The sequence below is a fragment of the Vombatus ursinus genome, unplaced genomic scaffold, assembly GCF_900497805.2.
Source record: "Vombatus ursinus unplaced genomic scaffold, bare-nosed wombat genome assembly UNPS02014826.1, whole genome shotgun sequence".
Classification (NCBI taxonomy): Eukaryota; Metazoa; Chordata; class Mammalia; order Diprotodontia; family Vombatidae; genus Vombatus; species Vombatus ursinus.
Genome location: NW_020954604.1, coordinates 8,698,546 through 8,711,986, shown reverse-complemented (window position 1 = coordinate 8,711,986; position 13,441 = coordinate 8,698,546). Strand labels below are relative to the sequence as shown.

General features: G+C 37.3%; 1 protein-coding gene across 5 annotated transcripts in view; it reads right to left on the bottom strand.

Moving 5' to 3' along the window:
• Positions 1–13,441, bottom strand: part of SUPT3H (SPT3 homolog, SAGA and STAGA complex component) — a 663,195-nt gene that overhangs the window by 117,320 nt on the left and 532,434 nt on the right. For all 5 annotated transcript variants that reach the window (XM_027838343.1, XM_027838344.1, XM_027838342.1 and 2 more), the window contains one exon: positions 6,234–6,346. In XM_027838343.1, the coding sequence (XP_027694144.1) occupies positions 6,234–6,346 (113 nt within the window). The remainder of the gene's footprint in view (positions 1–6,233; positions 6,347–13,441) is intronic.

Sequence of the window (13,441 nt, the reverse complement as noted above, 5' to 3'; positions counted from 1 at the left end):
AATATATTTTTAAAAAAGTGTTGGTATCTTAGAGGTGAGAAAATGGAGGCTTAGAAGAGATGAAGCAATTTGCTCAAGGTAACACATTTAGTGAATGGGGTAACAAGGGAATAGAAGCTCCTTGAAGGCAAGGGACAGTTTTTTGTTTTTGTAGCCTATGAATTGGTACGTTTTACATACACTAAATGCTTCATAAATGTTTGTTGCATTAAATTGAATAGATTATACTATATATGGCTGTGACATTAAAGTCCCCTCATAGTTAAGAATCAGTATTCTGGGAAACTGCATTTATATGCAATATATATATATATATATACACATGCTCCAATTGATCAATCAACCATTAAGTATTTATTAGGTGCTTACTAAGTGCCAGACACTGTGCCAGTTATTGAAGACAGAAAGACAAAAACAGAAAGAGTCCTCAACTTCAAGAAGCTTACATTTTATCAAAGAAAAAACTTGGATACATATAAGCACAGATACATATATAGTAAACTGATACAAGAGAATGGGGGGGGCACTAACAGCTAGTAGGATCAAGAAAGGTCTCAAGTAGAAGCTAATGCTTTTGTAGAGCTTTGAATGAAATCAGGGAGTCTAAGAGGCATGGGGGAACAACCTAAACAAAAGTAGAGAGGGAGGCAGGAGGTGAAATACTGGGTGTGAAGAAGAAAAAGGCCAGCTTGGTTGGAGCTTACAAAACTGCTGGGTCCCCTGCTGAAAGATAGTTTCAGATTGCTGAGTCTAGAGGCAGACCACAAAGGTTGGCTTAGATGGTGGCCTCCCCATTCAAGAATATTTTCCACTAGGGGTTTCAGGAAAAGAGGCACTGCTGGTAGAGTTTTTAGTACTTTTGAATTTTTCAACTTCAAAAACAAAGGACCGAATAGATCAAGAGGAATTGGCACAGCTAACCTAGACAGCAATTTGGAACTATGTCCCCATATTTACTACATTATGCATACCGTGTAACTCAGTGATACTAAGATTAGACCTGTATCCCAAAGATATTAAAGAAGGAAGAAAAAAAATTCTGTATTTTTGCCCAAAAAAAATTTAGATCTTTTTGTGATGGCAAAGAACTTGAAATCAAAGGGGTGTCTGTCAATCGGGGAATTGCTGGAGAGAAAAAAAAAACAAAGACAAATACATGATGTATGAATGTAATGACATTAGAAATGATGCAATGACCAGTTTCAGAGGAAGGTGGGAAGACTTGTATGACCTGATGCAGAATGATATGAGAAGAACCAAAGGAAAAATTTATACTATATAACGATGATACTATAAAAACAAGCATCTTTGAAATATTTAGGAATGCTGACAAATACAATGACCAATCATGATTCTAGAGGACAGATGATGAAGAATGCTACTTACCTCCTGAAAGAGAGTTGAGGGGATAAAAGGGCGGAATGAGACACATATTTTTGGATGTGTCCATTGTGGGAATTTGCTTTATCTGACTTTGCATTTATTAAAAGGGTAGGGAGAGAAAATAAAAGCTAGTTAAATTTTTTTTAAATTTTAAAAAAGAATATCTTTTACTACACCACACAGATTATTTCACATACTTCTGTTACAGAAATTTCATCAGTTAGAGATGCTTTGGGTTTAATAAGAAGTCTCTTTAAAGAACTGCAAATGTTCTCGGGCATTTATCAGTCATTTACAAATTAGTGTGTATTCACTTAATCAGAAAGTTCTCCCCTAACATCTGGCTAAGATCACTTGTTTTTTGTTTTTTTTTTTTTTTCTGTTTTGTGGTTTTTTTTTTGGCTTAGGCAGTTGGGGTTAAGTGACTTGCCCAGGGTCACACAGCTAGTAAGTGTCAAGTGTTTGGTTTGAGGCCAGATTTGAACTCAGGTACTCCTGACTTCAGGGCCGGTGCTCTATCCACCTAGCTGCCCCTAAGATCACTTGTTCTGAAGGAATGAGACCCTCGATTGTTGCACATGGGAGAGATTACTGTGCAGCACAAAGTGCTTTACCAAGGGGGATAGAGGTTTGAGGCAAGAGGACACTAGAAATCTGGGGAAGAGAATATTAGGAAAAAAAGAAGGTATAGAAAGGCAGACAGAAGGATGTTGAGAACAAACTTTGACTATTTCTCAGAGTTTAGCTTTATGAAGTGCAACCCCACATGTAACCAACTATACATATTTAGGTTGGGGACTTGCTTCACTCTCAAAAACTTCAAAGTATCTGAAAAAAGGGAAGAAATTATATTAAAGTCAAACAAAACCTGTTTAAATTTTTGTTAAGATGTGTTTAAATTTGTTCCATAAAGTGATATTTGGTATAACTGAGATATTGTTATCACTAAACTCTACCAAAGCAAGTTTGCATCTAACTGAATTTATATGAAGGTAGTTGAAGAAGCATTCAATGCAATTTAGGAATAGTATAGGCTTGAACTTCAAAAATCAAAGAACTAAACAGGTCAAGAGGAATTTAGAATGAATCAATCAATTAACAGGTATTTAAAAAGACCTACCATGTGCCAAATACTTAGTGCTAGACACTGAGTAAACAAAGACAAAAAAAAATTAAATAATCCAGAGCTTACATTCTATGAGGGGGACAATATGTTCATATATAAATATATAAATAATATGTATTATTGTTGTTCAGTTGTTTCAGTTGTGTCTGACTCTTTGTGGCCATTTGGGATTTTCTTGGTACAGATAATGGAGTGGTTTGCCATTTCCTTCTCCAGCTCATTTTTACAGATGAGGAAACTGAGGCAAACAGGCTTAAGTGATTTGCCCAGGGTCACACAGCTAATAACTCTCTGAGGCCAGATTTGAACTCAGGAAGATGAGTCTTCCTGATGTCAGGACTGTTACTCTATACACTGCACCACCTAGTTTCCCCCATTTTATATATTTATATCTACATCCATATCCTTGTAGATACACACACATGTGTGTGTGGGGCAAAAAAAAGCACAAGATAGTTATGGAAACCTCAGAGAAAGAGGGCACTAGCAATTGGGGGATCAGGAAAGGTTTCATAGTAATGGAGCAACTAAGAACTAACTAAATATGTGGGGTAAGGGAGGGTGAGGAGTAAAAGATAACATGAGGATTACAAATCTTGGAGAATGGAAGCATTGTGGTACCTTTCATAGAAATTGGGAAGTTTAGGAGAGAGGTTTTTGGGGAAAGATAGTGAGCCCTGTTCTAGACTTGCTGAGATGAGATGTTTCTAGGACACTGACTTTATCCAAACATCAGTTGGTATTATAGGCTTCAAGCTTGGGGAGAGACTGGTGCTAGGCATATAAATTAGTAAGCAATCTGCATAGATTTGATAGTTAAGCCCATGGAAGCTGATTAAAGTCACTGATAGTCTGTAGAGAGAAGGAAAAGGTCTTGGGACAGGGTCCTGGGGAATACCAACAGTTAAGGGACATGACATTAGATGACGAGTCAGTAAAGGAAACTGAGAAGGAGCAGTAAGACAGATAGGAAGAGAATCAGTAGAAAAGAGTATCATGAAAACCCAGAGAAAAGGAAGCATGAAGAAAGAAGTAGAAAAAGACAATAACATGACTGCAGGTTGGCGAATATGGATAAAGCAATGGTTGGCTCTAATTTCTTTTTTTTTGGCATGTATCCAGGGAAATATAAAGAAGCATTCTTAATGAGGGACCCAGGAATTTTAGGGCATGCGTTAGGAAACATGTGTCGGGTCAAACTAGGGCCCATAGAACAAACATCGCCCAACGCCTATTTTTGTACTATATTTAACTGATGGGCCATACAAAAACAAGGTTGTGGACCAGATTTGGCTTATGGGCCATAGTTTGCTAACCTCTGAGCAGAACCCTCTCTTTAGTGTAATGTGTTGCATGTAATAAGTGCTTAATAAATTATTTTTCATTGATTTATTCACAAAGTATGTAAAGGATTTTAATATAAGCATATAAACATAAAATATTATTATTCTTTAAAAATGTAACAAGTAGTATTATTGCTATTTATTCTCATTTGGTTTCTTTTTGGTTAGTTGTTTCAATGAAGATTTCTATTTTTAATTTTTAAAAATTACTCCTAAATGGGAAACTATGTTCATTTCTTTCAGTCGACTACATCTATAGGAAGTCTAGCTAACTGGACCATGATGCCATAACCAAGCATTCATCCGGTGGTAGTACATACAAATTGTAGGTAAAGTCCCAAGGCAAAAATAAGCAGCCTTAAATTTTGGTTTTGCAAGACCATATCTATAAAGTAAAAGTATCATAGGAATCATCTTAGAAAATGTCAATTTTTATAGATTTTTAAATGAAAACTATATTTAGGATTCAGGTTGCTTAGGTTTCAGTGAGATCATATTTAAGAAGCATTCTGAAAAAAGAGAAAAGGAGGTAGTTAAAAGGATTGGACATAGAAGATTATTTAATACATAGGGAAAGGCAAACAAGAAGCACATTTGAAAACTGAAGAATGGAATGAAAGAGAAAATTTGCGTTATTGAAACAGCAAAATATAATAAAAATCAGGGAAGCAACTAAATACAAATGAATCCAATACCCACAGAGATTGAAGAAGGGATATATATACACATATATATATGTGTGTATATATATATACATATACATATATGTTTTTTTTTATATATATATGCCCTGACTACCACAAGTCAGGTGAGGTAATGATATAGAAGGTAATGATTGCAGAAGGTCTGAAGTCATGTGGCTTTTCATAAGTAGGCATCATTTAGGATTCCTTGGACGAAGGAACAAAGCATGGAATATTATACTGTTCTTAAGTTTTGTTATTAGATTCTAGTCCTCCAGGAGAAATATCATCATGCCTACAAAGTTCCTTTAATACCAACATAACTTTCCTCTCTACCAACATGTTATTAAACTACTGCTTGTTAAGTGAATGATCCCACACTAGACCTGTGGAGTACAAATATGAGAAATGACATTCTTGGCCTCAAGGAGCTTAGAATTTACCTTGGTAAGGTATGTATGGTTAACAAAGGGCTTTTATATGTATTATCTCAACAGATCCTTTTTACAATCTTGTAAGTGGGGAGGCTGAACACATTACCATAAATACCACGAGAGGTGCTCATTATATGCAGAATTAAGTGCTTTTTTTTTTATACTTCTCACCAAGTCATAAAGATTCATTTCTCATGAGGCATCATCTGGTTTTCAGCAAAGGCTCCCTGTAAGTCCCACAGTTTCATAATTGAGAAGACAGACACAGGAGGCAGTCAAGTGGACGGCCTTAGGTCACAATTAAACATAGAAGAATATTGATCAAAAATGATTTCTGGCTTCCAGTGTTGGCTTCACAAATGAAGACTACATCACTTTCATGTTAAAATCTTCCAGGAGTTCTCAATCTTTTTAAATTTTATTATTTTATTTTTTAACATTGATTTTTAAAAATTTTGAGTTCTAGATTCTCTCCCTCTCTCCAGCCCCTTCCCCTTCCATTGGGAAAGCAAGTGATAGCATACCCATTATATATGTGAAGTCATGCAAAATATATTTCTATATTAGCCATGTTACAAAAAACAAAAGACAAAAAACAAAAAACAAAACCCCAAGGGAAAAAAGTGAAAAACAATATGCTTCAACGTGCACTCAGAATTCATTAATTCTCTCTCTGGAGGTAGATGAAATTTTTCATCATGGGTCTTTTGGCATTTTCTTGGATCACTGTATTGATCAGAGTAGCTAAATTTTTCACAGCTGATCATTGTTACAATATTGCTATTATCATGTAAAATGTTTTCATGGTTCTGTTCACTTCACTTTGCATCAGCTCATGTAAGTCTTCCCAGGTTTTTCTGCAACCATTCTGCTCATCATTTCTTATAGCACAATAGTATTCTATTATAATCATATATCACTTATTCAGCCATCCCCCAATTGATGGGCATCCCTTCATTATCTAATTCTTTGCTATCACAAAAAAGGTAATATAAATATCAATCTCTTTTTAGAGATTCATTTTATAAATTAAATTTAAGCTGGGTGTATGTGACCTCACCTCTACTAATATTCCCTCCCTCCGAACCATTTTTATTTCTTTTTTGCAGTAAGATAACATGTAAAAATATGTGGACTGTGTCAAGTTTTAACAAAAGGTTATAGAGTTCTTAGAAATTACATTACTTCATCCATGGGGCTTTACGCTGGAAGACCTGTTCAAGTTTTTCCTTAGATCCACAGAAATGGAAATATATTGACTTACCTGGGCCACGGTCTCATATGCTAAATAGGCCAAAATCTCCATGGCAATAACATTTGGTTTGATCTCCATACTGCTACAATCCAGCCAGTCTCGGAACTTGGAAGCTTTTTTGGCTGCTCAATAAAAATAGTAAAACACAGAATTTAACTTTTAATGACTCAGTATTACACACCAACTTCAACACTGAAAAACAAGTACTTTGCTTGAGAATTTCATATGGAATGATGTAATGATTATGAAACTTAGTGTTTTGGACATCAGTCAACATGCAGAGACTCTGATCCCAAGGAGCCCATATTTGGCCATATTATGTCAGAGGGCAACATGCTTGTTAAGAAATTTATTAGTACTCATCTTTTTGGGTCTTGTGATATGTAGCCTCAGTTTCATTACAGATACTATTTGGCAGCTAATGTGGCTTACTAAACTATGTACATTTGTGCACCCTGTATATTACTTCAGTGTAAATGATAACTAGTCATATTTGTTCCTTCATTCAACATTCAATTCGGTGGGAAAGAATCTGTGGTAGAAGAGAGGGCATTTCAGAGCAGGAAATGTTGTGAGAATCTTCAAAATGTCTAAATTAGAGCTCATTTACTCTTTCTATAGGACAAAGTCCAAACTCTTCACTTTGGCGTTCAAAATTATCTAAAATTTTTTTCTAGCTGACTTTTCTAATTTGGTTATTCACTATTTCCCGACTAAGTCAAAAGTACAAGTCTATCTGCTTCATATACTTGTCTCTTTTTGTTAATATTCTTCCCTCTTCCAGTCCCCATTTAGAAGGTTCCCTACAACTTCCTTGCTTCATCTGAATCTTACCCATTATTATGGACCCAGGTAGAGTTTCCTCTCCTTGTCCTCTCAAGCTCTCTGTGTTCCTTGCCAACTCCAAATCTCTAGAGCATCCCTTGTCTAAGACACTAATTTGGTACGGAATATAAAACACACTGCACTGATAGTCAGTGAGATTTTAAACTTGTTGAGAATTATGCCATAACATGCCTTTTTTGCATCTCCTTCAATACCTTACAGAGTCTCTTGAACATCCTGGGTGCTCAATACACACTGGTTGAAGACTGTTTCATCTGCACGTGGCTTTCTATGCCGAGACTATAAATTTCTCTCATGTTAGACTGCATTTATTTTCATAAGGTTATATTCCCAAACCACTATTAGTTTGATTACGATTTTAAATAGTGAACTAGAAGAAAACTGCTTAATACTAAAGACATTACTGCATCCATGAGATAACGATTTCTAAAAAAGAAAAAATCCATTGCTTACTTTTCTGGTCCATAAAATATAAAACTATAATTCAAAATGTGGGACTTTGATCCCTAGAGAATCTTTATGGATTCCATGTAGGACACAGTTTTCATTTAAATAAATCACAGAAGACATTAAGTCTTACTACAGAAGTAAGCATCCAAAGCTGACAAGCATGGTAGAAATTATTATAATTCCTTTTAAAGCTATCTCCCTAAAGTCACCAATCATCTGGATACTTCCTGACATACAGCCATTCCATTTAGTCAGTATGCTGCAACTGCTCATGAACACTTGTTTAACATCTGTGGAATACTTTTGAACTTAGATCTAACAGGCATCAATTGCCTCAGTCAGTAAAATGCACTGAAGAAACTTTTTTCCCTGACTGATGGCAGTAATATAACAACAGGCATTATGTGACAGTCCTCCAGAAAGTTTGTTGTAGGAGGGTGTGGGTGGGGAGGTATAGGAATTGGTCAAGCATTCAATCAAATTCACCTGAGTTACGGAATTAATAAGTCAAAAATTTTCTTCTTTAATAACAGGATGGAGATATACAACCTTGGTCATTTTTGTCTTTCCTATATCATTCTAATTTTTATAGGACTTAGCTCTTGTGGAAAGTGAGACACATTGGAGATAAAGACAAATGAAAATGAAAGGTGGGGTAGCTAGGTGGTGCAGTGCATAGAGCATCGGCCCTGGAGTCATGAGGATCTGAGTTCAAATCTGGCCTCAGACACTTGACACTTACTAGCTGTGTGACCCTGGGCAAGTCACGAACCCCATTGCCTACCCCTCCCCCCAAAAAAGGAAGAAAGTGAAGGGATGTATATAGAGTGGCTCTCTAGAAGGGGAAGGGAGAAGAAAACAAGGAAATTTAGTTAATGAGAAAAGATATCAACGAGTTTTTTTTAAGAGTGAAGGAATATAAATAAAGTAGGTACTGCATGGGTGATTGGAATGGTGAATGGGATGGGGAACCTTTCAATTCTAAGTATGAACTTAGTTTTGTGTTACTTGCAAGTTCATTTGGTCTCTCTCAATCCACTCTTGAAACCACCACTAGTGTCCCTCAGTGCCTGATGCCTAGACTAGCTACCTCCTTCTTTCACCAGTGAGTTCCTTCTAGGGCTTCCATTTTGGCGATGGGCCCAGGCTGGTCATATTTCATTCCCCACCCCACCCTCCAGCTGTGCTGCTGATTCTATAGATTTTGTCATCATGCTCCAGCCAAATGACCCCTGCTTTTCAGTTCCTTTTTACGTGTTGCTTTCCCCCTTCAGAGGGTAAGCTCTTTGAGGGCAAGGACTGTCTTGCTTTTGATTTTATGCTTCTCCAGTGCTTAGCACATTGCCTGGCACACAATAAGAGCTTAATAAATCATTGTTGCCTATTGCCTCTTTGCTTGACAAGAAACACCTTTCTTATGCAAACATCACGCCATTCATCTACTCAAAATTCTTCCAGAGCTCTTTGATGACTTCAAGTGAAGTCCAACTTCCACTGGCATGACATTTAAGATCCTTTGTACACTGGTGTTATGCTGCATTCCCAGATTTATTTCATGTAACTTCCCTCCATGAACTCCATACTTCAGTCAAGCTACATCAATCTTTGTCCTCTGAACATGTGCTGTATTTTCTTCCTAATCTTGTTCATTATTTCTGGAATACCTTGCTTCTTCATCTTCACTGAATTCAAATGTCACTTCCTCCCCAGTTGGCAATGACTTGATTCAGACATTACATGATACTTTGATTAGAAACTCCTTAATATACAATTATACACAATATTTCATATTATACTTATCTGTATTTGTGTCTTATCTCACTACTACACTGTAAGATCCAAGAAGGCTGTCTTCTCAAGACTTTGTATTGGGTATTTAATATCTGATGAATGAATGAATACATATGGATGAACCTTGCTAGCTGTGCAACAGTGTATAGATTAAAGTAATTACAAATAATTCTCTCAAACATCTTATTGAACAGACTAAACCTGGTCCCCACAAAATTTTTATCACAATCACTAATAAGACCAATTTGATTGGTTGGGGTTTGTTCTCCCTTCCTACAGTTAACTCACCTTTGTCTAAAACTCTGTTCAAGGCACACAATCCACAAGGTACTATTAACCTGTTTCTACATGACTCCTGTCATTCTAATATTCCTTCTACATCATTACCCTCACCTGACTACTTTATAATCCATTCCTTCCTCTTCTCCTGGTATGTCTTTCTTTTCTTTTTTTGAAAATTTATGCCAGTCACTTTCTTAAAGCCCCATCTATGTACCTAGACTTTAAAAGAATGGATGTTAATAATGGGTGATCCCATAGCCTGAGACTCCAAAAGGGAAATCAAGCTCAACAGGAATGGGAGGCCCTCAAGAATGAAATTCTGGTGACAATGCTGAAATAGATTCCAATAAAGAAGAAAAGATAGCTTCTAAAAAGACTGAAGTTTTATGGGACCCTTAATAAGAAACTTAGGTTTTTAAAGGCTATGTATAAGAGACAGAAGTGAGGACAAGTAATTGAGGATGAATATAAAAGAACACTGTCAGGAAAGCGGCAGCCCATTATGAACAATAATAGTAATAAATGCTAAGGAAATAAAAAAGGGATTTCTACACTGGGGGCAATAGGAATATAAATGAAAGGACAGCATATCCCTGCTCTGACTGGACAGGAAGATGATAATAGACAATGGAATTACTGAACTTTTATTTTATTTCTGTTTTCTCTATCAAAGAGGATAATCTTCTAACTGGGAAGGATAGACTAGATTTGAACAACAGGAAATCAAAGGTGCACTTCATCTCTTGTGGTTTTAGGCAATACTCAGTTTTGGGCAATTTTTTCTAGGTTGTTATTCTCTTATCTTTTGCCTTCTAAAGCATCATAATTCCAAGCTCTCCACTCCTATGAAATGATAGCTGCTAAATCTTGTGTGATCTTGATAGTATGGCTCTTTGGTACTTAAATTAGTCCTTTCTGGCTGCCTGTGACCTGGAAACTATAGATGTTGGTCATAAAAATCTTGGGAGTTTTCTTTTGGGGGTTCTTTAAGTAGGTGACTAGTAGATTATTTCTATTTCTACTTGGCCCTCTGGTTCTAAGAGATCTGGGCAGTTTTATGATTCTATGATTTCTATGTTTTTTGGGGGGGGGGCAGGGGGCATGGCTTTCAGGTAGTCTAATGATTATTAAGTTATCTTTCCCTTATCTGTTTTCTAGATCAGCTGTTTTTGCTGTTATATACTTAACACTTTCTTCGATTTTTTTTTTCAGTCTTTTGACTTTGTTTCTAACATTTCTTGTTGTCCCATGGAGTCATTAGCTTCTGTTTGGTCAATTCTATGTTGTTTAGGGAAGCATTTTTTCCTTGGGTAAGGTGTTTTATTTCTCATTACATGCCATTAACAGTCTTTCCAACACTTTTTTTTCCTATAGCCCTCATTTTTTTCTCCATTTCCCCCTCTAGTGTTCTTATTTGTTTAAAATAATTTTTACCTCTAATAAAAATGTCTGATTGATCTCTTCCAAGAATTCTAATTGAACTTGTATCCAAGCTATATTTTTCTTTGAGGCTTTGCTTGTAGATGTTTTGGTGCTATTCTCTTCTTCTGGGTTTGTATCTTAAATATCTTGCTGACAAAATGGTTCTTTATGGTACAATTCTTTGTTTAGTTGGTTGCTTGTTTGCTCATTTTTCCAGTCTATTTCAAGATATCAGACTTTATGTTAAGGCTTTATGTTAGATATGGGGGATATCTGAGATAAGATTTTGTTATTTTGGATACTTCTGTTGCTTTTTTAGGATATTGAGTGTTGGGTTATTCCAGAACCTTGGGGAGACCCCAGGTTGAGGACCTGTAAGGTTTCAGTGCTCCCAAAGTGGTAGGATACAAGGCAAAATCTGAACAATGCCTTCTTGGTCAGAGCTCTGTAAGTTCCTGACCTGGGTGTGAGTCTCTGCAACACTCCTGTTGGCTTGTCCCTGGTTAGAAGTTCTACCAGACTGCTGCTAGACCCAGCTACTATAAGACAGCAGTATAGTTGTGCTGGTTCAGAATGATAAAACTGCAGATTCCTCTTCAGTCTGAGATTTCTACTGTGGTTATTTTTCTGTAAGCTTCAAATTGGGCTGGGGGTGGAACTGAGACCCCATTCACTTCTTGGGGTCAGAGCTACATGGCTACTGCTGGATCCTGAACTTGTTCCTCACTCAGTATATAGCCAAGGCATGTGACTATTCTTTACTCTGGAATGCTACCCCTAGGTGCAAATCTCTCCCCCTTAGATTTGTGACCTGAGACACTGTGACAGTAAGTGATAGAACTGTCAGTTGGCATTTTTTCTTGGAGTCTAAACAATGTCAGAATTTCCCTTTGTGGCTCTGGTACCACTTCTTGCTCTAATGCATAGCCACAGTCCTTTTTCAGTTCATGGGTGATAGAAGTGTGACCTGAGCCACACTCTGTTACCAATATCTACAGACCTCTCTGTTTCCTATGCAGACCTGATCTGGACAAATGATTCATTGTGATTTTTTTCCCCTTATATTTCTCAATAAGAACTCAAGGCTGGTGAATTTTCGAGATCTTTGTGGAAGAGTGGGAGGAACTGGGCTGTACTTTCTGTTACTCTGACATCCTGGCTCTGCCTAATAGCAAGGAACTGCATCCCAGCATAGGTGAGGTAATGGTAAGAGGCCTGCAATGAGTCTAAGACACCTGATCTCAATCAACTACATCACAGGACATTGAAAGAACCTGTAAATGTGACTACTGAATCCTGTAAGTGAGCTTTGGGGACAGGTGGTGAACTAGAGAGCAAGCACAGGGTTGAAACTGGGCAAATATTGTTCCTATTTTCAAAAAACAAAAGAAGGCATATACTTTAAACTATAAGCCAGTGAGTTTAATATCAATTTCTGGTAAAATTCTAGAATGGATTATTAAAGGTGTGCTTTGAAAACTCTGGAACAGGAGTAGTCAAAGATTATTAAGAGATAGCATGAGCTTATTATGAACAAGTCATGTAAGACTAATTTCACTTTCCTTTAATTAAGTTATTAGGGGGCGGAGCCAAGATGCGGAGGGAAAGCAGTGACTTGCTTGAGCTCTCCCCCCAAACCCCTCCAAATACCTATAAAAAATGGCTCTAAACAAATTCTAAAGCAGCAGAACCCACAAAAAGACAGAGTGAAACAAATTTCCAGCCAACGACAGCCTGGATGGTTGATCAGAAAGGTATATTGTGCCAGGTGGGGAGAGAAGCGCAGTTCGGCGTGGGTGCGCAGGCCGCAGCGACCCTGGAGCAGGCCTCAGAGGACTGAATCGCGGGCAGCTGTGGCAGTTTCCAGACTTCTCAACCCACGAACACCAAAGACAACTTAGAAGGTCAATGGGAAAAATCTGTGACTGTGGTGAGAGAAGGAGCTAGGTCTGGAGGGAATAACATACACACTCAATTGGGTATGGAAATCTGTCTTACCCTACAGGAAAATGGGGGGGGAAGGGACAAGAGAGTAGGGGGATGATAGAGAGGAGGGCAGATTGGGAAAGGGGATAATCAGAAGCAAGTACTTCTGAGGAGGGTCAGAGTCAAAAGAAAGAATAGAATAAATGGGTGGAGGGATAGGATTGAGGGAAATAGAGTTAGCTTTTCACAACATGTCTCCTATGGAAGTGTTTTGCATAACTGCACATATATAACCTATATTTAGTGGCTTGCCTTATCAATGAGGGTGGGTGGGGAGGGAGGAAGGGCGAAAATTTGAAATTCAAAGTTTTAAAAACACATGTTTTAAAAAAAAATGTTTTCACATGCAACTGGGAAATAAGAAATACAGGAAATGGGGTACAGAAATCCATCCTGCCCTACAGGAAAATTGAAGGGGAAGGGGATAGGAGAAGGGGAGG